This window comes from the organism of the source record quoted next, unplaced genomic scaffold, assembly GCF_019419815.1.
Source record: "Pyrus x bretschneideri cultivar Hongxiangsu unplaced genomic scaffold, Pyrus_bretschneideri_v1 Contig8, whole genome shotgun sequence".
NCBI classification, from domain to species: Eukaryota; Viridiplantae; Streptophyta; class Magnoliopsida; order Rosales; family Rosaceae; genus Pyrus; species Pyrus x bretschneideri.
The window spans coordinates 10,696,221-10,719,931 of NW_025999820.1; the positions used below are offsets into that span (position 1 = coordinate 10,696,221).

The 23,711-nt window shown below is 39.9% G+C and overlaps 3 protein-coding genes across 4 annotated transcripts; all 3 read left to right on the forward strand.

The window, feature by feature from the left end:
- Nucleotides 1-1,185: 1,185 nt before the first annotated feature.
- Nucleotides 1,186-3,387, forward strand: LOC103951920 (protein ELF4-LIKE 3). Of its 2 annotated transcripts, none has more exons than XM_009363408.3 (2): nucleotides 1,186-1,458; nucleotides 2,688-3,387. In XM_009363408.3, the coding sequence occupies exon 2, from the start codon at nucleotides 2,759-2,761 to the stop codon at nucleotides 3,107-3,109; it is 351 nt and encodes a 116-aa protein (XP_009361683.1). In that variant the 5' UTR covers nucleotides 1,186-1,458; nucleotides 2,688-2,758; the 3' UTR covers nucleotides 3,110-3,387. The 2 variants fall into 2 exon arrangements, with proteins under 2 accessions (XP_009361683.1, XP_048431282.1); XM_048575325.1 differs by lacking the exon at nucleotides 1,186-1,458 and adding an exon at nucleotides 1,477-2,316.
- Nucleotides 3,388-13,519: 10,132 nt separating this feature from the next.
- Nucleotides 13,520-14,688, forward strand: LOC125473030 (protein TRANSPORT INHIBITOR RESPONSE 1-like). The gene is made up of 2 exons (XM_048575249.1): nucleotides 13,520-13,679; nucleotides 13,910-14,688. The coding sequence occupies exons 1-2, from the start codon at nucleotides 13,520-13,522 to the stop codon at nucleotides 14,686-14,688; spliced, it is 939 nt and encodes a 312-aa protein (XP_048431206.1).
- Nucleotides 14,689-20,107: 5,419 nt separating this feature from the next.
- LOC103951919 (40S ribosomal protein S3-1) lies at nucleotides 20,108-22,988 on the forward strand. Its single transcript, XM_009363407.2, has 6 exons — nucleotides 20,108-20,261; nucleotides 20,357-20,504; nucleotides 20,609-20,780; nucleotides 22,214-22,268; nucleotides 22,372-22,503; nucleotides 22,621-22,988. The coding sequence occupies exons 1-6, from the start codon at nucleotides 20,226-20,228 to the stop codon at nucleotides 22,819-22,821; spliced, it is 744 nt and encodes a 247-aa protein (XP_009361682.2). The 5' UTR covers nucleotides 20,108-20,225; the 3' UTR covers nucleotides 22,822-22,988.
- Nucleotides 22,989-23,711: the final 723 nt, after the last annotated feature.

Consider the following 23,711-nt stretch of genomic DNA (forward strand, 5'->3'; position numbering starts at 1 on the left):
AAAACATCCTGAAAAATATGGATCTAATTCACACACAAAACCAAAACTTCTTTCAAGCAAAAACATACGTAAACCAACCCTTGAGAGACTTTCCATGTATATATCAGATGAATCTCGCATGTAAATGCAAACCTAACTAACATTGCTTTAGAGTCTAAAACAAGTTGGTTCTTAAATTCTAAAAGTTCAATCATTAATACATAGATGAGTTTATAGACTACATTACAGATAAATCTTATGCATGTTTTACACATTGTTAACAATTCATATCTTTTATTCACATGAAATTATAAAATAGAGGGAGGGGGAGGGTAAAAGGCGACTATTATTAATTAAACAAAATACAACAATCGCAACTTTACGAAAAATTACAAAGTGATTGCTTATTAAATGAGAAAAATGTGGTTTCACACATGGCACAAAAATTAAAGAACGTTTACCTAGTGAAAATCGCCTTATAAGAGCAATGAGACTTTATCAAGAAACTTATATGCAACATTTGCTTGTGTACTACAAAGTAATACAATACATAAAGATGAGTGTTAACGACTTTATTACAATGTATATAGATGTGGTCGGTCAATTAAATGGTTATATTACAGATGTGGTGAGTATATCAAATGATTCTATTACAATAAATTACACGGTTATATCAGAGATGTGGTCATCAATGTGATCAAACCTCTAGATACCTTAATTCAACCAACAATTGTAGATTCTATCATCAATCACTAGCAACGTGGCTCATCAATAGACCAATAGACAACTCATATTAGGATATGAGGAAACACACAAGCAAATCCCAACTAAATCTAAAATAAAATAAAGGAAATATTTTTACTTACCGTGAACACGGTTTGGTATTCCAAGTATCATACTACAAATTGTTAAAAAAAATTATTCAAGTATCCAACTACTTGTATTATGACACTTGGTATAATGAGTCATCTTCCCGATACTCTGAAAAATCTCCCTCTCCACCTTTTTTCTAAAGATTGGATAAGATTAAATTTCAAGATATGTATGATAGACAGACACAAATCTTAAAATTTAAACGTAATAGTAATAAGTAAGATGACGTTAACGCCACTTCAAGGTGGTGAACAAAATGCATTCTAAAATAAAATAGGGAAATAACAGGTAGATATGGAATTTATACTATTATACGACGACAATATATTAAGAGAGCTAAAATATTTAGACACACTCTGAGGGGGTCCGAGCGTGAGCGTGACTGTCAAATCTACATATTCTCTCTTCTCTTCTCTCTCTCTAAAGATTTTCAGAATTCAGAGGTGTGGTGTTCTGTTCTCTTCTCCTCTCTTTCTGTTCTCCTGTTCCGGAGATTCGATTCAATCGCCGATCTTTTGCAGCGTTTTTTCGGATTCCGTCGTCGTCTTCCTCCTCCTCCATTCAATCTTTGTCTCTTCGCAGAATATAATGTTCCAGATTTTCAAGGTACGAATTTATTATAATTTAATTACGTATTTAGAAAAACAGGGTTGAATAAAAAAACGCAAGAAGATTTATTTTTTAGCTGGATTATATGTATTTTTTTGTATATTGAATTTATGGGTTTTGTTTAATTTTCTTCTGCTAACACATTGACCATGTCGGCTTCTTGTTCTTCCTCCAAAGTTCTGATCTTTATTGTGGATTTCTGGAGTTTTTGGTTCTTCCCAAATGGAAATTTGAGATATTTTCTTGGTGTGTAAATTTGGATTGTGAAGATATTTATATTTTTTTTATTACAGGCATTATTTTTTTCTTACTTTATTCAGTATTGTTTTCCACTTCAGGAGTTTTTGCAAATTTCATGTACCTCTGAATTCCCAATTAGTTCTGGTTTCTGCTATTTTTTCAATTTCTTGTAATAACCCAATTTAGATTTTTTTTTTTTTTTTTGGTTGTTAACTTAACCCAATTGGGGTATTTAATTTATTTAATTGTGATTTAAGAGATTTAATTTAGTTCTTGTACTTTTGTCTGGAAAGATCAAAGAATGCTGTTTGTATCTGCAGCAGTAGTACTCTCATGGCCTCATCTTCTTTGCATCATTGACTGACTTTTTATTTTTTATTTATTTATTTTAATTTTGGGGTGTTTGAGATTCTTCTTTGGGAACTCTGAGCTTTAGTTGTGTATTTTCTTAGTACATTATAAAAGGTTCCCTTTTGTGGAAACGGGATCTGCTTTTTCCCCCATCTTATCATAAATCACATAAAAACAATAATAAAAACAATAATAATAATTATAATCACAGCAAAACTCATGTCTGTTTTCTGATTCTCCCGTGGAAAAGAAGAACCCTTGGAGGTCATGATTTTTTCCACAGAAACTGTCTCGTGTACACTTATGTTCTGGCAGTGATTATCGCACTCTCTTTTTCTCTTCTGACACTTGTTAAAGCATAATCAAAGACAAAAACAAGGTTGATAAGTGTGGCAGCAGGAGAGAAAGGGAGTGCGGAAATCACTTTTTCGACTTTTTCTTTGGGTGTTTTGGTTAGTGCAAGCATGTTCAGATAGGAAGTTATGATTGTGGGTGTTTGTAAAAAAACTAAAAGATAAGAACTTTATCTTAAATTGGATTAAAGTATGCTTCTTTTCCGATTTTGCTTATTGGGGTTTCTTTTTTTTTTCGACCATCATCACAATCTTTTTCTTTTTCTGTTCTTGATGTTGCAGGACTGGTTCTGATCTGATCCGAATTTTTCTGAGTCCTCAGAAAATAAAAGAGTTTTAATTTAATCCAGTCAATGGAGGGTGACACATTCTCAGGGCTTGGCAATGGCAGCACACAAATTGATGGAAAAGTTCTGCAGACGTTTCAGAAGAGCTTTGTGCAAGTGCAGAATATCTTGGACCAAAACAGGCTGCTGATAAATGAGATTAATCACAACCATGAATCCAAAATCCCTGACAATTTAAGCAGAAATGTGGGTCTGATCAGGGAGCTCAACAACAACATCAGGAGAGTGGTTGATCTTTATGCTGATCTCTCAAGCTCCTTCACCAAATCCATGGATACTTCTTCTGAGGGAGGAGATTCCAGCGGGGCTTTGAAGTCTGATGGAAAAGCTGGGCACAAGAGAATTAGGCCTGCTTAGAGAGAGAAAGTTTGAGAGAGAGAGAGAGAGAGAGAGAGAGAGAGATTATAATGTCTTCCTAATTCTTTTGCATGTTGAGATGGTAGAAAGAAAAAAAGGAGAAAAATTGATCAGATTCTGTAAACTCCGCTGTATCTGTTAGATAATAATTCCCCAGAATCGCTTTTCACTGTAAGTCTGTAACTGTGGATCTAATTGAAGAGATAAAAAGAAGTTACGCTGTGTTTGTGTAATTCCATATCTTCTTAATTGGTAATAAAAGCTTATATTTGCTCTTTTGTTTATCTGTGTTCCTCTTTCTCTCTCTCTCTCTCTCTTAATTGGAGCAATATTCTAATTAATCAAATACAAATCACCGAGAGGAAAATCCAAACTTGGGTGCAGATGGAGAAGCACATTGTCAGAGTCAAACCATATAATTCCTCAGGGAATTTAAAGAGTGCTGATATATTCCGTAAGAGCTGTGCAGCTTTTATTTAACTTTTGCCGTTGTCAAAAAGGACTATCTATCTATGAATCTCCTTTTTGATCAAGGGTTCAAGATTAACTTTTGATGCAAATTCTTCCACAGAAACAAAAACCCTTTATTCCCCTTTTTCTCAAAGTTTTCTTCTTGATTTTAACTAAGAACTGGAGAGAGAGAGAGAGAGAGAGAGAGAGAGAGAGAGAGAGTTTTCTCAGTAATCTGCTTCCCATGAAGCCAAAACAGCTTTTTCCCACACTTCTTTATGCTGTTTTTATGGATTTTGTTATTGTTTTCAGCTGTGGACTCTGGAGAACTTGTGTTTGGGTACATATTTTTACAGGCATATGATACATACATCTGTAGCGTGAAGATGCTCTGAAATAATTGGAAGGAAAAGCAGCTTTTAGATTAATCTTTTTGGTTCCCAATCACACACCACCACAGGAACAGAATCTCAGATAAGAGATGATGAGCTTTTTTGACCAGTTTTTCCATTTTTTTTATTTATTAATTTTATTATATTTGCTGTAACCAATGACAGTCCTTTTGATTGTACTGATAGAGAAAATAATGTATTCCATAGGTAGTTTAAAACAAAGCACTATATTTCCAAGAGACAGACAGATATGTATAAACAGTGACCCCCAACAACATGACAGGGGCCCCAAAGCTTCCCCTCTCTCTCTCTCTCTCTCTCTCTCACTCTCTCTGGTAGATTGAACTCAACTTCCCCATGCCAACGCTTTTGGAAAGGATTCTGTTTTTTCTTTTTTTTTCTCTTTTTTTTCCTTTTTTTTTTGTTTAAACGTTCAAAATTTTATCTTTATAAAAAAAGAGAAAAAAAAACAATAGAAAAAAAAGAGAAGGAAAAAAAACTATGAGAGGACGGGAGGGGAAAGAATCCCCATCCTATGCTTATTCCCTCCACTCTCATAGATATTTTATGCACCTAGGATGTCACGTTATTGATATTTCGAAGTAACTATGCACTGATGTACGGAAATAAATAAAATAAAGATAAGTGGTAGCGTGTGATTGATTTTAAATAACGCTAGCATGTCATCAATATACATTTAAGTGATTCTCCCACTAAAGGAACTTTTTGTATTGAAATTGAGTGTATAATCCCAATAATCTCTCTTATTATCTGCTCATATCACATGCTGAGAGAGACGCTGATGAGACTATATACATCCGGTTATATTTACGAATCTTTCCTATAATTTACTTATTGCCTTTAAGCAATAAATATCCTTTATGGCTATTCTCAAGTTGATGATTCCTTGGCATCTATTTCACTTTCTCTGATTGAGTACATGTCTCTGTTGATGGACCCATTTATTTTGCAACCTAATTTCCTGATCTTTGGAGCGGGGGCCCACATGTGTGATTGCTGCAAATGGTTTTTGGATTTTTGAATATTCAATGGAGGGGTGAGATCAACTGAAAAATAAATTGAAGTTATGTAAACGCTCACCTGAGTGGGTAGATTATGTCGAATATATCGTATCGGTATAATGATATTAAATTGACACACTTCGATCCGGATATCGAACGTGGACACCGGACATTCGAAGTGTTCCGGTCAATAATTGTAGAATGAAGAATTCATAAAGGGTAAGTGATGTGGAAAAAGTGTAAATAAATTAAAATGAGACAAAATAAAAGGTGTCAGTGGACAAAAAAATAAAGATTTTTAAAAATCAGTTATGTTTCGAACATACCAACTCCTCAATGTAAAAACTCGTATAATAATCATACGTTCGCTTTGAATCCGTAGTAGATGTTAGCTTCTCCCTAGATTGCACTAGGCAACTATGACCTCGTATGTGAGCGTTAAGCGCCAAAACACGGTATGTCTGCTTAGTTGTGCATATTCCACGGGAAGATTCATCTAAATATTGCATAAGATCACACTAATCCTTGTAACCAAAACACGGTATGTCTCATGCGGCCATGCCTAATTAGATTTTATAGAATAAACATGAACAATGAGAACAACAGCTAATCAACAACATTAAATATAGAATGATCACATGTGCTAATTATAATTAGTTAATCTTGATCACACCGTCAAATCGCGCCTAATACGAGCTGGCCAACAATGCAAATAAAAAAGTGCTTTTGCTTAGTAATCCACTTGATGAAGTTTAATATATAAACTAACAATTAACCTGCTAAACCATGGTTGTACAATTAATTAACGATTATGGAATGCTTTGTTATAAACATGATCGTACAATTAATTAACAAATATGGAATTCTTTGTTTATTGTGAAAAATTAAGGTAATCACAAAGGGGTTAGAAAACTAGAAGATAGAAAAAGAGGGTGGGGAAAAACTAAGACAAGAAGAAAACATCCAAATTTGAGACAATCACTCGGAAAAACTAAGATAAAAGTTTTGAAAACCTTAGGCTAAGAGAGCTAGAAGATTGAGGAAGAGGATGAAGAAAAATGACAAGAAGAAAACATCCAAATCTGAGACAATTGCTAAAAAATAAGAAGCTCAGAAAATTGAGAATAAAAAAAAACACTCAGAAAAGAGAGGGGTTGCCACCGACCTCAACCGAAATCAGGGTCGACAACAAGGAAGCTTGGTTTTTGTTTGGGCAAGAGAGCAGACAATGAGAAAAAAGGAAGAGTAAAAAACCCTAATGGGATTGTCATAAAAATTCAATCGGTTTCCATCTTCCTCCACCTCTTCCTTTCATCACTAGCACACCCACCCCATCTTCTTATTCTTCTCTGAAACCCAAGATTCTAAAAGGCACTAGACTAGTGGCAGGTAGAGGTCTACGCTTGGGCATCTAGGCGAGGGCCTACGCTTGGGCATCTAGGCGAGGGCCTAACGCTTGGGCGTCTAGGCAGGAGCCTAACACTTGGGCGTCTAGGCAGGAGCCTAACACTTAAACGTCTAGACGGGGGCCTATGAAATTTTTTATTTTAATTAAAGTTTTTACGTAACATATAAATAAATTTCTAATTATACTTTAAAAAAAATACATAATTGTATTGGGCCTTGGATTTTTCAATTTCGGCTTTTTCTTTGCCTCATATTGTTGCTCATGCTCACCCTCATCCTCATCCTTACCACATATGTGGACTCCGAGTCTACAATGGTCAACAGATATACCTAAGGTCAATTTTGACCCTTTCCTTGATCGATTGAGAATGATACACATTGAATCGGGTACGAAGCTCCAACCCCATCCTCTAAAGACTTTTTATCGAGGCTTGTTCTTTGCCTCTTCCTTGGTTGCTAATGGCGATGACGGCAGGTCCTCCGGTAGACGAGTAGTTCGGATTCTTAGGATTTGTTCGTATATTTTGGGCTTAAGTCCTTGTATTAGACCCTTTATTTTGTTGCTTGGCTGTCCACATCTTTAATTTGCGCTTAACTTTGCATGACCTACTTTATGTACTTTTGAGTATAATAATAAATCATCATTAAGAAAAATAAAAACTATAAAGATCAGATATAATTGGTCCCCTAATAAACCAGGCCAGACAAATTAAACATTGCTATAACATGTGCAATTCTGCAGTGGGAATCTACTTTTGTGCCCATTCCTTCTTTTGTGTTCCTTGCATTTCCAGCAAACTGCAGGTTGGAAAGGAGCCCATAATGTCTAGTTTTCCCCTTTTGACAAAGTTTTACAATTCTTTGATTAATCGACTCACAAAAAGTCACAATGAATCACAATTTAGTATCGAGCTCACTCTAAATGTGTACTCTCTTCGCATCTTGGCGAATTAAACATGACACTCGGGTATAGTTCCAATGCTGCGAAGAAATATTACATGTGTTTTAGTCGTTAGATTTATTTTATACGATTATTAGATCTTCTATTTTCATTTTCAACCATTCATTTTACGTAGCACTCAATGTTGAAACTAATCAAACTTACTATAAATTGTTAAATATATATCATCCTCGCACTCTAGTGATTCGAACATGAAACCTCATTCAACTGTGCGGAGTTTAAAGGTCGTTAGACCAATTGGTCATGTAATTTTACATATCCCTCTAAATCATTATTAGTTGAACTAAATTAGGTAATCAGACTATAATAATCGACTTCCCATACTTGAAAGGACCTATTTATGCCCTAATGACAATGCCAGTAATGATGATATTAGTCCCTTAAGTTCTCCACTTTGTTTCTTTTTCCCTAAGGAAAGAAGTTTGGTGGTGAGTAGACAGATTCATCGAGCCCCAAATAATTTGGATATGAACAAATATTATGTGCAGCAATATGAGAAAATATGAAAAACAATAATATGTAATAATTACAGAAGAAGAAGAAGAACATCATTTTGTATGTTTGTTATAATAAGCAAGAAATTATTGATTAGCGTTATATCAAATAACAAAGTAGTTTAACAATGCAAATATGTTATAACGACGAACTCATAAACAACATCAACAATAGAATAATTGAGTACAGAGTCGAAGAGAGTCGACAATCTCCAAGCTTGCACGAATGCAATGTCTTGAAGACATAAATTCGTCCTACTCTTGTGCTTGTAATTCGGTAGGCGTCCATCTCCCAATATTCAATAATCTGTATTTTATTATTTATAAGGTATCAGTGTCATTAATTATATAAATATATACCCTAAAACTTATGCAAAATACACACTTCTTCCACCATACAAATGAGGTATGTAGTGTGTTAAATTCTTTGAATCATGCCTAATCAATTTACCTATTGGACCATAGAATTTTCAATTAACTAAGTTAGGTTTCCATTCAGCTTATTCATTAGTTGTGTTGACTTTAACTCGTTCCCCTCGATAATCAACTTACTCTCCAATCACACCTTTAATAATTGGATCCTCTCTAGTCCTAACCCACTTTTAAACAATTGGTACATGTGTTACCTTCAAAATTTCTCTTCAGCTAAGAACATAATGGAAGGACTTGGGCGGCATAGTAAACTTCTACTTATACAACCCAAATCTTCTAGACATGGACTGACGGACAGTGGTCCATCATAATTTACCACAAACTAAAGCCAAAAATAAAATTTTGGGCTACTTTCTTGGTTTTTGGGCCTTAAGGTCCACAAAATTGAGTTTGTTAAGATCATGTTTGTCTGACTCACAACAGTTGATGCATAAGCTGACACATATCTCCCCAACCGCTAGTGTAGTGGTACTTTTTTTACTTGTAGGTGAAAAATCTAGTTATACTATGTATTGTGTGGTTTAACACAAATCCATACTCCATGTCTAAAAAGAACATTTTACGACAACAAGCTTTCAATGTTATTGTATGTAGGTTTGAAGTTTGAATCTTCCATTTCCGTTGGTGAACATGAACACTTTTCTTGATTACATCCGACCAAGAAGAAACATTAATCCTCCAACGAAGTTGTTAATTTTGTTACTGTAGACATCAAAATTTCGGTGAAATGAATGTTGACCAATAATTAAAATTTCAACGCTCACGTATCACATAAATTTTACATGTAGCGTGTGACTCAACGAAAAATCGAAATAAATTGGAAAAGTCATCAAATAGGACACGTGTCAATACCTGGCAGAAATGATTTATTTCATCTGATTATTTAAATCCAAAAATCAAGTTTTGGAATTCTATAAATAGGAGGCCAAAGGCATTCATTTTGAAAAGAAGAAAGAAGGAGGAAAGAAGAAAGAAGGAAGAAAGAAGAAAGAAGGAAGAATGAAGGAAGAAAGGAAGAAGCCTTGAAACTCTAAAGCTCTCAAGCAAATCCCGAAGGATCAAGAAAGCACTCTTCGTTCTTCGTCAAATCAACCTTCAAGATCAAGCCCCAACGGCCCTTGAAGAACTTCCACCAACTCAAGATCAAGCCCCGACGGCCCTTGAGGAAAGTGTTCATCGTTCATCATCCATCAACCTTCAAGATCAAGCCCCAACGGCCCTTGAAGAACTTCCACCAACTCAAGATCAAGCCCCGATGGCCCCTTGAAGAAAGTGTTCATCGTTCATCATCCATCCTCCTTCAAGATCAAGCCCCAACGGCCCTTGAAGAACTTCCACCAACTCAAGATCAAGCCCCGACGGCCCTTGAAGAAAGTGTTCATCGTTCATCATCCGTTCATCCTAAGATCAAGCCCCAACGGCCCTTTGGATCAACAACCTCAACAAATCCACACATCCAATCGTCCTTCAAGATCAAGCCCAAAAGCCCTTGAAGATCCGCTCATCCACCAACCTTCAAGATCAAGCCCAAAAGCCCTTGAAGATCCGCTCATCCACCAACCTTCAAGATCAAGCCCCAACGGCCCTTGAAGAACTTCCACCAACTCAAGATCAAGCCCCGACGGCCCCTTGAAGAAAGTGTTCATCGTTCATCATCCATCCTCCTTCAAGATCAAGCCCCAACGGCCCTTGAAGAACTCCCACCAACTCAAGATCAAGCCCCGACGGCCCTTTGAAGAAAGTGTTCATCGTTCATCATCCATCCTCCTTCAAGATCAAGCCCCAACGGCCCTTGAAGAACTCCCACCAACTCAAGATCAAGCCCCGACGGCCCCTTGAAGAAAGTGTTCATCATTCATCAACTGTTCATCCTTAGATCAAGCCCCGACGACCCTTTGGATCAACAATTCATCCACAAACCTACACCCTTCGAAGATAGAATCAGAGGACCAAATTACAAAGAGATTGTAACCCTAAAAATCATTAATACAAAATATATATTTTGTACACGTATTCTTGTCTCTTGTGTTTCAGGAATTTCTCGTGTTTACAAATTTGGCACGCCCAGTGGGACCATCTCTACCTCTCATCTCTATCCTCAAATCATCAAAAACGCAAATGGCATCAAGAAAGGATCAAGCTGTTCCTGCAATCAAAGCAAAGAACAAGAACATCATCGCCGCAAGTGGTGATATTTCGGGCATCATAACCCGAAGTAAGGCAAGAGATCTTTTTGCCGCAGCTTCCGCCCCTGCATTAACTCTGTCAAAGGAACAAGAGCACCTGAGGTACGAGCCTGTGATCACCCTAGCCTCGCTAAGGGCATCAAAAGGGGAGAGCCCAAAGAAATACTCAGAGTCCCTACTCTCCGACGCTGATTCGAGCGGCAGTACAACCATGCAAGTCATGACCACTGGAGCAACTTCAATCGAGGAGCAGCTAGCTCAGATGAATGAAGCAATTGCAAAGCTCACACGGACTGTGGAAGAGAAGGACTTGCAGATTGCCGCACTCGTCAACCAACTAGATGCGCAGCTCGACGTGAAAGTCGACCCAAATGTTGGCCCATTAAAGAAAGAAGAAGAGGAGCCACCAGAGGAGGAAGATGAAGAGAAGCCGAAGCTAGACCAAGCAACGGCATCCATGAGATCTCTCTCTATCCAGAAGCTACAGGAGATGATCGCAAGCACTATCAAGACACAGTACGAAGGAAGCTCGCATGACTCCATACTGTACTCAAAGCCTTACTCCAAGAGGATTGATGCTTTGAAGATGCCAAGGGGTTATCAGCCCCCAAAATTCATGCAGTTCGATGGAAAAGGCAACCCGAAGCAACATGTCGCCCATTTCATTGAAACTTGCAACAATGCTAGGACAGAGGGAGACTACCTCGTTAAACAGTTCGTGCGTTCACTGAAAAGTAACGCTTTTGACTGGTACACTGACCTCGAACCTGAGTCTATCAACAGTTGGGACCAGCTAGAAAGGGAATTCCTCAACCGTTTCTACAGCACTCGTCGTACTGTAAGCATGCTAGAGCTGACCAGCACGAAACAGTGGAAAGATGAACCTGTCGTCGACTACATAAATAGATGGCGTTCTTTAAGTCTGGATTGCAAAGATCGTCTTTCTGAAACCTCTGCCATTGAGATGTGCGTTCAAGGCATGCAGTGGGGACTACACTACATCCTTCAAGGCATCAAACCACGAACATTTGAGGAGTTAGCCACCCGCGCCCATGATATGGAGTTAAGCATCAACCGTCATGGGAAGAAAGAACAGATCGCCGACTACAAGAATGACAAAGTTTTGGGGCCAAAGGTGGATAAGGCAACGTGGAAACCCACCAAGGAAGCAATGACGGTCAACACAACTCCAGTCAAAATCCCTACACGAAGCAAGGCGATTCAAACCGAAGCTTTTCGTGATCAAGAGATACGTAGACGCACTTTGAAGGAGCTTGAGGAGAAGACTTATCCATTCCCCGACTCTGACGTGGTTGCCATGTTGAAAGACTTGCTTGACAAAAAGGTGATCGACCTACCTGAGTGCAAACGGCCAGAAGATATGAACCGTACTGACAATCCAAGGTACTGTAAATTCCACCGCTTCATTAGTCATCCGACGGAAAAGTGCTTTGTGCTAAAAGATCTCATCATGAAGTTGGCTCAGAAAGGGATCATCGAGCTAGATCTTAATGATGTGGTGAAGACAAACTATACCACCGTCACTTCTGGCTCTTTGAACTCAAAATCTTCACCTCAACCGCTGGGGGCATGCTCCAAAACCATGCCAGTCAAGCCAAGTGAAGTTGAAGGATGGACTTATGTCACTCCAAAGAAAATGCACAAGAAACATAGGCCTCCTCCACAAGTTCGCCAATCGGAAAGGGGGCAAAGCAGCTACCGTCAACCTTCAAAGCTACATGAAAGTATTGAGGATGATGAAGTTATGACACAAAAATCGTCCGTTGCCATCATAATGCGCGATTTCTTCCCCAAAGACTTCTTCAATCACTCAGTCAAGACTCCTTGCTATGAAGATTGCAAGGAATGCCCCTCTAAGATCGTTTGACAAATTCAAAAAAAAAAAAAAGCTCCTCGTTCGCACGAGCCTAAAAGGCGACAACCAAAGCTCCTTGCCCGCACGAGCATAAAAGGCGACAACAAACGCTCCTTGCCTGCATGAGCTGAAAATGCAAACGGCACCAAGACGCTCCTGGCCCGCAAGAGCATAAACTGTGTACGGCAAAATCATCATCAAAACCATCACTCATTTGAACTACGTCATGACTTGATCCCTCCTCAACCAAGGGTACGTAGGCAACTTGAAACTTCAAAACTTCAAGTACAGTCACACCATCATAAAAAAAAATAATAATAAAAAAAATAAAAACGTTTGAACTACGTTTCGACTTGATCTCTTCGTTGGAAGGGTACGTAGGTAGCTCGAACGTTTAATTTTGAGTTCAGTCACATCAAAATGAGGTTGTAGTAAAAGTGACTAATGAAAGTCAATATTATTACGTTCTTTGTACAAAAAATTACATGTTGTTGGTTACAAAAGAAAAGAAAAAAAAAATACATATGTTACTATATATATATATATATATATATTCTCTACTCAAAAAAAAAAAAAAAAAAAAAAAAAAAAACATATGTTACTATGTATTAGAAAAAAAATATATTCTCTATAAAAAAAAAAATAATAAAATAAAAAATATAAAATAAAATAAAATAAAAAGAAAGCAAATGTCGACAGGCCCACAAAAAGATCAACCTCCACAATGCATAAAACTCCTTCAGGCTCCACGCTGGGCGCCGGCGACCTCCACACTCTCTCTCCCCTCTTCTTTTGTCGAAGCCTAACCCTAATTCTATCCCAAACTTCCCAGTGATTAATAGCTAAATTCGAATTCTTCATGGGCTGCATTTAGCTTCAGAAACTCGAGCTTGGAGGTCGCCAAGGAGTACAAGGCCAAGCAGAAGGCGCAGGAGATCGCAGCTCGGTTGTTGAACGGCGGGGATGCTAAGCGCCCAGGATCATCGATTAGCCTCACTACTCTCCGATTCACCAAAAACACCATCTGGGTTTCCACCAAAATACATTCACCAAGCCAAAGGCTGTCCTTTTTCCTCTTCTCCCTGCTAGTTTTGCTCCCCATCGCAAGACCAGATCTGCCTTCCCCCGACTGCAGTGTACCGCTCTCTCTGCTCTCTCTCCTCAGATCTCACAGAACGCCACAGCTAGGAATGAACAATAACAACAGCACTGAACAACCACCGTTTCGATCCCATCCCGCCGCGAAAAATGGCGACAAGTTTCCTCGTGTTTCGAGCAGTCCGTCGCTGAAGGCGCTCGGATCTCAAACGAGTATGCAGGAAATGATGAGTGCTCTGCTGCAGGATAGGAGTGAGTTCCCCATTTCCCGAGAGGAATCGACGATTTCTGAGCAGAATCCAAATGGGGAGACCAATTCCATGGATTAGAATTCTAGGAAAAGAAAATCAGTTTCCAAGGGAAAAGCAAAGGATCCTCCTCCTCCGTCTTCTTCTCGGTCGTCCGCTTGGCCGTAATGTCACTCAACAGCAGCAGTTGAGAGGATGGTCGTCACTGACGAGACCTTGGAGCTGATTGGCAAGTCCTTCAAGAATATGAAGCTCCTTGTGCTTTCGAGGGATTCAGTACTGACGGACTCGCCGCCATTGCTGCCAATTGCAGGAATCTACGGGAGCTGGACTTGCATGAGAGCGATGTGGAGGACCTGAGTGGGCATTGGCTCAGCCATTTTCCTGATACCTACACGTCATTTGTGTCCCTTAACATTTCTTGCTTGGGGTCTGAGTTGAGTTTCTCTGCCCTGGAGCGCCTGGTGGCTAGGTGTCCCAACCTGAGGAGTCTCCGGCTCAATCGTTCCGTGCCTCTTGACAGGCTAGCCAATCTACTTCGCCTGGCACCTAGGCTGACTGATTTAGGCACAGGGGCCTACTCAGCTGAGTGGCGGCCTGATGTCTTTACAATCCTATCACGTGCCATCTCAGGATGCAAGGAAATCAAGAGCCTATCTGGATTTTGGGATGTGGTACCATCATATCTTCCAGCTATTTATTCGATCTGCCCTGGGCTAACATCACTAAATTTGAGTTATGCCATAATTCAAAGCCCGGCTCTTGTAAAGCTTGTTAGCCAATGCCCGAATCTGCAGCGCCTCTGGGTATTGGATTACATTGAAGATGTTGGCCTTGATGCCCTGGCGGAATCTTGCAAGGATCTACGAGAGTTAAGGGTGTTTCCCTCAGATCCATTTGTGGTGGAACCAAATGTGTCCTTAACAGAGCAGGGCCTCATATCTGTTTCTGAGGGCTGTCCAAAGCTCCACTCAGTTCTGTACCTCTGCTGCCTCCACAACTTCGTCCTCTAGCGGCTCCTCGTCGTCAAATAACTACTTCGGCGCCGCTTCCGGTTCCACCCCAAGATTCCCCTTGCCGTCATCATCGTCAATGAACTGCTTTCCGTTCCAAAAGAGCTATCAGCCTTCCGTGACGGTGGAGGAGCACAACTTCTTTAGCAGTGAGGAGGCTTGTAGCTTCTTCTCCGATGAGCAAGCACCTTCACTTCAGTGGTACTGTCCTGATCAATGGTCTAAACCACCCTGTGAATTTCCAATCAAATCCAAGAGCTCTGCTCCCCTTTTTCTGCAACAAAAGAACATGAAGTCAGTAAGAGAGGTTAAGAGAAAGTGACGGAACACGACAAGGCACTTCTTCCTCTCCATCCATGCAGCTCCTCGCCTGCAAGACCCTCAGCTTCACTCTGGCCACCGTGGTCAAAATCGGCGAAGAACTTCAGTGACCGCTGTCAAACGACTAGCCGATCGTGAAGCTCGACGCTTTGCACTACTTCAAGCTCTGGCTGCTTCTGCATCTCCGCCATGGCTGCTGCCTTTGAATGTGATCAACAAAATCAAAGTTTGTCAACTCACACCCAAAGATCTCATTCGTCTGCTTGCCTCTGCTGCTGCCTTTGAATGTGATTGACAAAATCAAAGTTTGTCAACTCACACCCAAAGATCTCCTCTGTCTTTTCTGGGACTCGCCTGGGTTTTCACCCACGAACTCAACCTTGCAGATGGCTATATAAAGAAAAAAAAAAAAATGATGATGCGGGGAAGCATCTTTCAAAAGAATAATAAAAAAAAAAAAAAAAAATAGCAATGATGATGCTGGGAAGCATCTTTCAAAAGAATAATAATAAAAAATAAAAAATAAAAATAAAAAAAAAATAAAAAATAAAAAAAAAAAACAATGATGATGCTTCTGGCACCATCTGAAATATATATATATATATATATATATATATAATATAAAGGCTTCAGGCGTGAAGGCAAAAGAAAAAAAAAAAAAAAAAGGTGGCAATGATGATGTTGGGAAACATCTTTCAAAAAGAATAATAATAAAAAAAAAAAGATAGCAATGATGATATTGGGAAGCATCTTTCAAAGGCAGCATCAGCTGCCAATTGTTTAAATTAGCAAAATTGGAAGATGCAAGGCAGTGAGCAAAATGCAGTGGCCTATATGCGTGTGTGTGTGTACAAGTTTTGGAATTAAAAGTAAAGAAAGTAATGAAGGTCATCATTCATGTGTGGACATATTTGTTATATACAAGTTGTAATTTTGTAGAGTTTGAAACTCACACGGTGCCAGGCACACCGAGAGCAATTACAAGTGCGAAAAAAAAAATGTATCTAACAAAGAAAGAGGAAGATGGAGCCTTCACAAAGGTCGTTCACGTGAAGCCCCACTACTTGGCCAAACTCCAGGAGCGGGAGGCACCGAAGATAGATCATTCGAGGCCCCGATACTTGGTGGAACGCTGGATGATGCAGGAAAAAGGTGTCTCTGGAAAAAAGACGCAAGCCTTTGACGGTCACTTTGAATTCGACCTTGAGATTCTTGCATCTCATCAAGCTTCCTCTTCATGCCCGACGAATAGTTATTTGCAAGCACATGCAAACTTCTATTCTCGTACTTAAGCTGTTTAATCTCCTGCTTAAGATTTTCCACCTCTGCCATCAATGATTCCACTTGACGGGACCGAGCAAGCAGGCGTTGGCCCATGTTGGACACAGAGCCCGCACACTGAACACTAAGAGCGAGGGACTCTTGAACGGCCAACTCATCGGACCGTCCTGACAGCAGCCTACTATCTTTTGGAGTAAGGAGGTTCCTAGCTACTATTGTAGCTGTTGTGGCGTCCTGCATCACGGAGTCTTCACCTGTAAGAGGACCGTTAGAAGATAAGAAAGAAGGACACCATACATTACCTTGAAGCGGCGTAACCGGATCACTGCTGAGACTCAATTCTAAGCTAAGGTTCGATGGGTTAGCCATTTTTCAAAGGTGTTAAAAGAGATGGGTGGATGGAGTTAAAACTCAAAAGGCCGGAGATGATTTTCAGGAATGAGCAACCTTCGAAGTGTGCATGTTAGAGGTGATCAATACCTCTATAAAAACGAAGAGGCGCTTGCTCAGAAATCGAAGGGCCGCTTGTTCAAAAGTGAAGAGACATCGCTCTGCAAATCTCAAAAGCTGGATTTTCCGGCGTAAGTTAGGCGACGCTTTCTCGGCTTTCCAGAAAACGCGTTCAACTTTGTCAAAAGATCTCCGACAAAGTTGAAAACACGTGGAGGCTGGCGACGCTTTCGCGGCTTTTCAGAGCACGGGTGCCACTTTGTCAAAAGATCACGTGGAGGTCATCATCGCAGCTACACATCTTTAGCTGACAAGCGCAAAGTTCGGCGACGCTTTCTCTGCTTTTCAGAAAACGCGTGCCACTTTGTCAAAAGAGACGCTCGTTCAGAAATCGAAGAGGCGTCGTTCAGAAATCAAAGAGGCGTATTCAAAGATCGAAGAGTCGTCACTATTTCAAAAAGCCGAATTTGCGGGATCAAAACGTTTGTCGACAAGGGTAAAAGAACAGTACCACCACTTGCTATTGGGAAATCCCTATATATGTCGACCTTCATCTTTTATGGCAAGGCAAACCTGCAAACAAGAAAAAAAAAAATGCCCAACTCTTCCTCACCTCCGAGAGTACACTCCCAGCAAAGCATCTCAAAATGCTCAGTTTTCTTCCTCTCCGGGAATACCCTTGCAAACAAATGACACCAAGGCAAAAGTATCTCATATCATCAAGGGCGAAAGCAAAGGTATCTCATATCATGCTTTTCCCCTATCTTTTCCTTTGCCCTTGTTCTCACCTGCCAGGACAAGGACAGAGAAAGCAATATGTCGGAACCTCCACTCAAACTTGCGCTGCCACCAAGAAGTGATGGTCCATTCAAATGCAAGGTTTGCATTCAACTCCTGCATCAGGAACAAATAGTACAAGAGAAGATGCTAAACCTGCATAAGGAAATACCACTTCTGCAAAGGGGAGCAAGTAAGGCAAGTGAAAATGATGCATTGAAGCATGTGGAGACAAGCTACGACTGCATATGCTGAGCTATCCTCTAACCCTCTTCAATACGAATTGGAGAGATTGAACAAAGAAACAGAAAAAAATGAGTAAGCTCAGACCTTCGGGGAAGACCAAAAGAATCCTGCTGCCCAGTTCAAGAGTAGCACAAAGGAAAATCAACGATAGGGGGAGACCAAAAGAATCCTCCAGCCCAGTTCAAGATCAAGCCTCGATGGCCCTTGAAGAAATCACAAGTCCGATTCAAAATCAAGTGTTCACCACCCTTGAATCAAATTCAACTCCAGATCAAAGGAGTAAGTTCAAACCTTCGGAGGAGACCAAAAGAATCCTCCAGCTCAGTTCAAGAGTAAGCCTGCGGAAATCAACGATTGGAGGAAACCGGAAAATCTTCCAGTCGAACTCAAGATCAAGCCTCGATGGCCCTTGAAGAAATTTCCAGCCCAATTCAAGATCAAGCCTCGACGGCCCTTGGGTTGACATCTACATTAAGGGACTTCAAAACGCATCTTCTACACGTGACAAGCACATGTCTACGACGCGCCTTGAAATGGGGGCATTTGTAGACATCAAAATTTCGGTGAAATGAATGTTGACCAATAATTAAAATTTCAACGCTCACGTATCACATAAATTTTACATGTAGCGTGTGACTCAACGAAAAATCGAAATAAATTGGAAAAGTCATCAAATAGGACACGTGTCAATACCTGGCAGAAATGATTTATTTCATCTGATTATTTAAATCCAAAAATCAAGTTTTGGAATTCTATAAATAGGAGGCCAAAGGCATTCATTTTGAAAAGAAGAAAGAAGGAGGAAAGAAGAAAGAAGGAAGAAAGAAGAAAGAAGGAAGAAAGAAGGAAGAAAGGAAGAAGCCTTGAAACTCTAAAGCTCTCAAGCAAATCCCGAAGGATCAAGAAAGCACTCTTCGTTCTTCGTCAAATCAACCTTCAAGATCAAGCCCCAACGGCCCTTGAAGAACTTCCACCAACTCAAGATCAAGCCCCGACGGCCCTTGAGGAAAGTGTTCATCGTTCATCATCCATCAACCTTCAAGATCAAGCCCCAACGGCCCTTGAAGAACTTCCACCAACTCAAGATCAAGCCCCGATGGCCCCTTGAAGAAAGTGTTCATCGTTCATCATCCATCCTCCTTCAAGATCAAGCCCCAACGGCCCTTGAAGAACTTCCACCAACTCAAGATCAAGCCCCGACGGCCCTTGAAGAAAGTGTTCATCGTTCATCATCCGTTCATCCTAAGATCAAGCCCCAACGGCCCTTTGGATCAACAACCTCAACAAATCCACACATCCAATCGTCCTTCAAGATCAAGCCCAAAAGCCCTTGAAGATCCGCTCATCCACCAACCTTCAAGATCAAGCCCAAAAGCCCTTGAAGATCCGCTCATCCACCAACCTTCAAGATCAAGCCCCAACGGCCCTTGAAGAACTTCCACCAACTCAAGATCAAGCCCCGATGGCCCCTTGAAGAAAGTGTTCATCGTTCATCATCCATCCTCCTTCAAGATCAAGCCCCAACGGCCCTTGAAGAACTCCCACCAACTCAAGATCAAGCCCCGACGACCCCTTGAAGAAAGTGTTCATCGTTCATCATCCATCATCCTTCAAGATCAAGCCCCAACGGCCCTTGAAGAACTCCCACCAACTCAAGATCAAGCCCCGACGGCCCCTTGAAGAAAGTGTTCATCGTTCATCATCCATCCTCCTTCAAGATTAAGCCCCAACGGCCCTTGAAGAACTCCCACCAACTCAAGATCAAGCCCCGACGGCCCCTTGAAGAAAGTGTTCATCATTCATCAACTGTTCATCCTTAGATCAAGCTCCGACGGCCCTTTGGATCAACAATTCATCCACAAACCTACACCCTTCGAAGATAGAATCAGAGGACCAAATTACAAAGAGATTGTAACCCTAAAAATCATTAATACAAAATATATATTTTGTACACGTATTCTTGTCTCTTGTGTTTCAGGAATTTCTCGTGTTTACAGTTACTAAATATAGATCTTGGCAATTACTTTCTCAATGTTGAAAAATGTGTAAACTTGAATTTCCCGCTCCTTAAATAGTCCAATCTAATATACGTTTTTAAACTCTAGTTGACGTTTCTTCATCAACTATTGTCGTCCATAAGATTCAAATTTAGAACGATGTTGTTATAGTAAAAACTAAATCCATGACCATGAGATTGAAGTCATGACATGCTCCAACATAGTGAAAACTGAAAACTGATGTTGTTTGTGTTAGTTTTATTTTAATTTTTTTTTAATGGAAAATAAAGTCTAGGACAAATCTCGTCCGTCCATAGATCTAACCGTCCGATCCATCTCCACCTATGCATATAAACCCCCTCCTATCTATAACCCCAAAACCCGGTGCCAAACAAGAGTTAGGGTTTTCAGAGCTCCCGCCACCACATTTCAGATCCCATCTCTGCAACTTTCACACCCACAACCATGGCGACTGCGACCCAAATGAGCAAGAAGCGAAAGGTCAGCCCCTCTCCTCCCCTGTTTGTTTCCCCGAGAAAAGCGAGAAAATCAATCTCATTTTCAACTAAAGCTCTCGTCTTTTTTTTTGGTTGCAGTTCGTCGCCGACGGCGTTTTCTTCGCCGAGCTGAACGAGGTGCTGACGAGAGAGCTCGCCGAAGATGGCTACTCCGGCGTTGAAGTTAGGGTTACGCCGATGCGAACCGAGATCATCATCCGAGCCACCCGAACCCAAAACGTTCTCGGTATGATTCTCATTTGAAATGAGCTAAATAATCGATGTTTTTGTGATTTAATTGAGTGTTTATGTTAAATAATTAATAGATTTGTGGGCATTGTATATTCTTAGGAGAGAAGGGGAGGAGGATTAGGGAGCTAACCTCTGTTGTACAGAAGCGGTTTAAGTTTCCGGAAAACAGCGTTGAGCTTTACGCTGAGAAGGTTAACAACAGAGGGCTGTGCGCTATTGCTCAGGCCGAGTCTCTCCGTTACAAGCTTCTCGGTGGCCTTGCCGTCCGCAGGTATATGATTCCATCTCAAAACTTTAGTTTGTTACTGATCGAATGCCGAGTCAATTCATTAGACAGTCTAGAACTATTATTAAAATGTACATTGTTGGAGAAAGATGAGGAATAGGTATATTGGGTATTTTGTATGTTGGAAATGTGCAGCATTTGTATTTCTGATTTGGCTTTCTTTAGATGTGGGTATGTCATCTACAAAGCAGATTGGTGTTCTCATACCAGCTCTGTGTCGGAAGTTGACGAAATTGATACATATCCTCCATTCCATCATCCTCATGAAAGTCACTTTCTTTCATGCAGTAACCGTGCGGAGGGTAAATGGTTAATTGTTGCTACCTGTGTACTTTCACCATAGTTATATGTAATCCAACAGTATTCCGTTTAAAGTAATTGGGAATGGGACTTCAAATTATTTTTTTTGGTAATTGGATGTAGTTTGTATTTCAAACATATAGTGATAATTTTTCCAATTTGTTAGATTTGGTCTTATGTCATCTACAAAGCATATTGGTGTTTCTGTACCCAATTTGTGTCGGAAGTTGACGAAATTGATTGACATCCTCCGTGAGATAATCCCGTGAAATGTTCTTATTCATGCAGTAATCTTAGGGAGGGTACATGTTTATCATGGATCATTATTGTTAGTCTGGCCCGGGGTATCTGACACTCATTTTGATCTATTTTTCTAGTAATCAGGCTATTGTTTGGAATCACTGGCGTTGTGATTTGTGTCATGTCATCTACAAAGCATTTTGGTGTTTTCATATCAATTTTGTGTCGGAAGTTGACAAAAGTGATTGACAACCTCCATGAGATATTGCTCGTGAAATGCTCTTGCTTTCTTGCAGTTACCTTGGGGAGGGTACATGTTTATAATAGACCATTACTGGTAGTTTCACCTGTGGTTTCTGGTACTCTTTTTGAACTGGAAATAAAGGCAACGATGCTTAGTGAAACCGTAATCTCTAGGCTCATTCTTTTGGGATCAGTGGCTCTGTGTCCTGTCATCTACAAAGCATATTGGTGTTTTCACAGCAAATTTGTGTCGGAAGTTGACAAAATTGATTGACATCCTCCGTGAGATGTTCCTTGTGAAATGCCCTTGTTTTCATGCTGTAACCTTGGGGAGGGAACATATTTGTAATCCACTATTACTTTTAGGTAGGCTTGGCACTCATTCAGAAGTATAAACAAAGGCACTGATACTCAGCCGAACAGTGATTTCTAGTAGTCAGGCTATTTTTTTAATCAGTGGCTCTGAAATCTATATATCTTTGAGTTGGCGAGGGTGAGTAATTTTCTAAGTTTATCTAAATGGTGGCACTGCCAATGATCTCAATTATGTTTATTAATGGACTCCATATTGGTATGCATTTTAATATGTCAAATGGATGTCCAGTAACTAATCTGCCAATGACTGTTCCTTTCAGGGCTTGCTATGGTGTTTTGAGATTCGTCATGGAAAGTGGAGCAAAGGGTTGTGAGGTTGGTCATTAGCAGTTTTCGGCTGATTTTCCTGTTGCAAGCAATTTTAACTTGATGTTAGATGTTATTGGTACATTAACAGTTGATAGTGATATGTTAACAGGTGATCATTAGTGGAAAGCTAAGGGCTGCGCGAGCCAAGTCCATGAAGTTCAAAGACGGATACATGATTTCTTCTGGTCAGCCAGTCAACGAATACATTGATTCTGCTGTGAGGCACGTCCTCCTTAGACAGGTTAGTCCCACTCACCCGTTTCTTGCTTCTTCTTATTGTGTTTCATGGGCTGCTTTTGTTCTATCCAAATCATTCACCGTTCTTAATCAACTGATCACTTCATATATTTGCATACAGGGTGTGCTTGGTATTAAGGTCAAGATTATGCTCGATTGGGATCCCAAGGGCAAGCAAGGCCCCAAGACCCCCTTACCCGACCTTGTTACAATTCACCAACCGAAGGAGGACGTATATATCAGGCCGGCACTAGCTGCCCCTGTTGCAGAGCCTTTTTTGGCCCCGACTGAGGTCGAGGCCCCAGTCCCGATTGTGGCTTGAAGTCCTTCATCACATATGTTCCGAGATCGACATCCATTTTTTCTTTTCTAACTCGAGTGTCGACTTCTTCATTTATATTGGTTTCCTGTGTCAAATTTTCGGCACCAAAATATGGGCCGATGCGTTTCTCAAATTTTATCATACTCAAGACGGCTTCTTTTGCTCAATTTTGTTCAATTTGCAATTCTGAACTAAAACGAAAGAACTGGATCCTGCGTCCGAATTAAAATTTAAAAAAAGATTTAAGGATTTGTTTGGAATTACTTCAAGAAAGATTAAAAGTGATTTTACACCACCGAAAGTACTTCTTGAAGAAGCGTATTTATTTATGTAGTACTTGGGCGCTTAATTAGAATTTTCTAAATTCTTTTAGTAAAAGCTCTTCTAGCTAAAGTATTTATGAGCAGAAGTGAGTCCTATACGTATAATAGGACCCAAGCGGTCGGTAGTTGCATATCTATTTATCGCCAACGGGCGTGCAAAGTAGAGAAATTATTCGGACTCTTGATATAGTCATATGGATGGTTGTTCATCTCATATTTAAACTAGACATAATTCACGACTTTTATAATTCAATGAGGGCATTTTTATCTTCTTCAGAAAAATGAATGTTCACATGAATTCAAATCTTTTTTGTTCGGCAAGTGGTCCTTTACCACAGTGGTGGAAATAAGTTGATTTCTTACATGATAAACTAGGTTCGAAATCTATCAACGGCTAATCTAACAAAATCTATGGTTTGATAAAAATTAAAAAAAAAATATTTTTTTCGTATTTTAGATTTTGTTTAATAAATTTCCAACAAAAAATAATATGGTTTTAAAAAATCACATTCCAATTTGGACAAATGCGCCGGGAAGAAGACAAAAAATTAGAAGGGCGGTGACATA

Coding starts and splice junctions, on each gene's coding strand:
- LOC103951919 (XM_009363407.2), top strand. CDS start 20,226: ATGGCGACTGCGACCCAAATGAGCAAGAAGCGAAAG. Junction 22,269..22,371: donor GTGGAGCAAAGGGTTGTGAG/GTTGGTCATTAG, acceptor ATATGTTAACAG/GTGATCATTAGTGGAAAGCT. Junction 22,504..22,620: donor GGCACGTCCTCCTTAGACAG/GTTAGTCCCACT, acceptor ATTTGCATACAG/GGTGTGCTTGGTATTAAGGT.
- LOC125473030 (XM_048575249.1), top strand. CDS start 13,520: ATGAACAATAACAACAGCACTGAACAACCACCGTTTCGATCCCATCCC. Junction 13,680..13,909: donor TGCTCTGCTGCAGGATAGGA/GTGAGTTCCCCA, acceptor CTGATTGGCAAG/TCCTTCAAGAATATGAAGCT.
- LOC103951920 (XM_009363408.3), top strand. CDS start 2,759: ATGGAGGGTGACACATTCTCAGGGCTTGGCAATGGCAGCACACAAATT.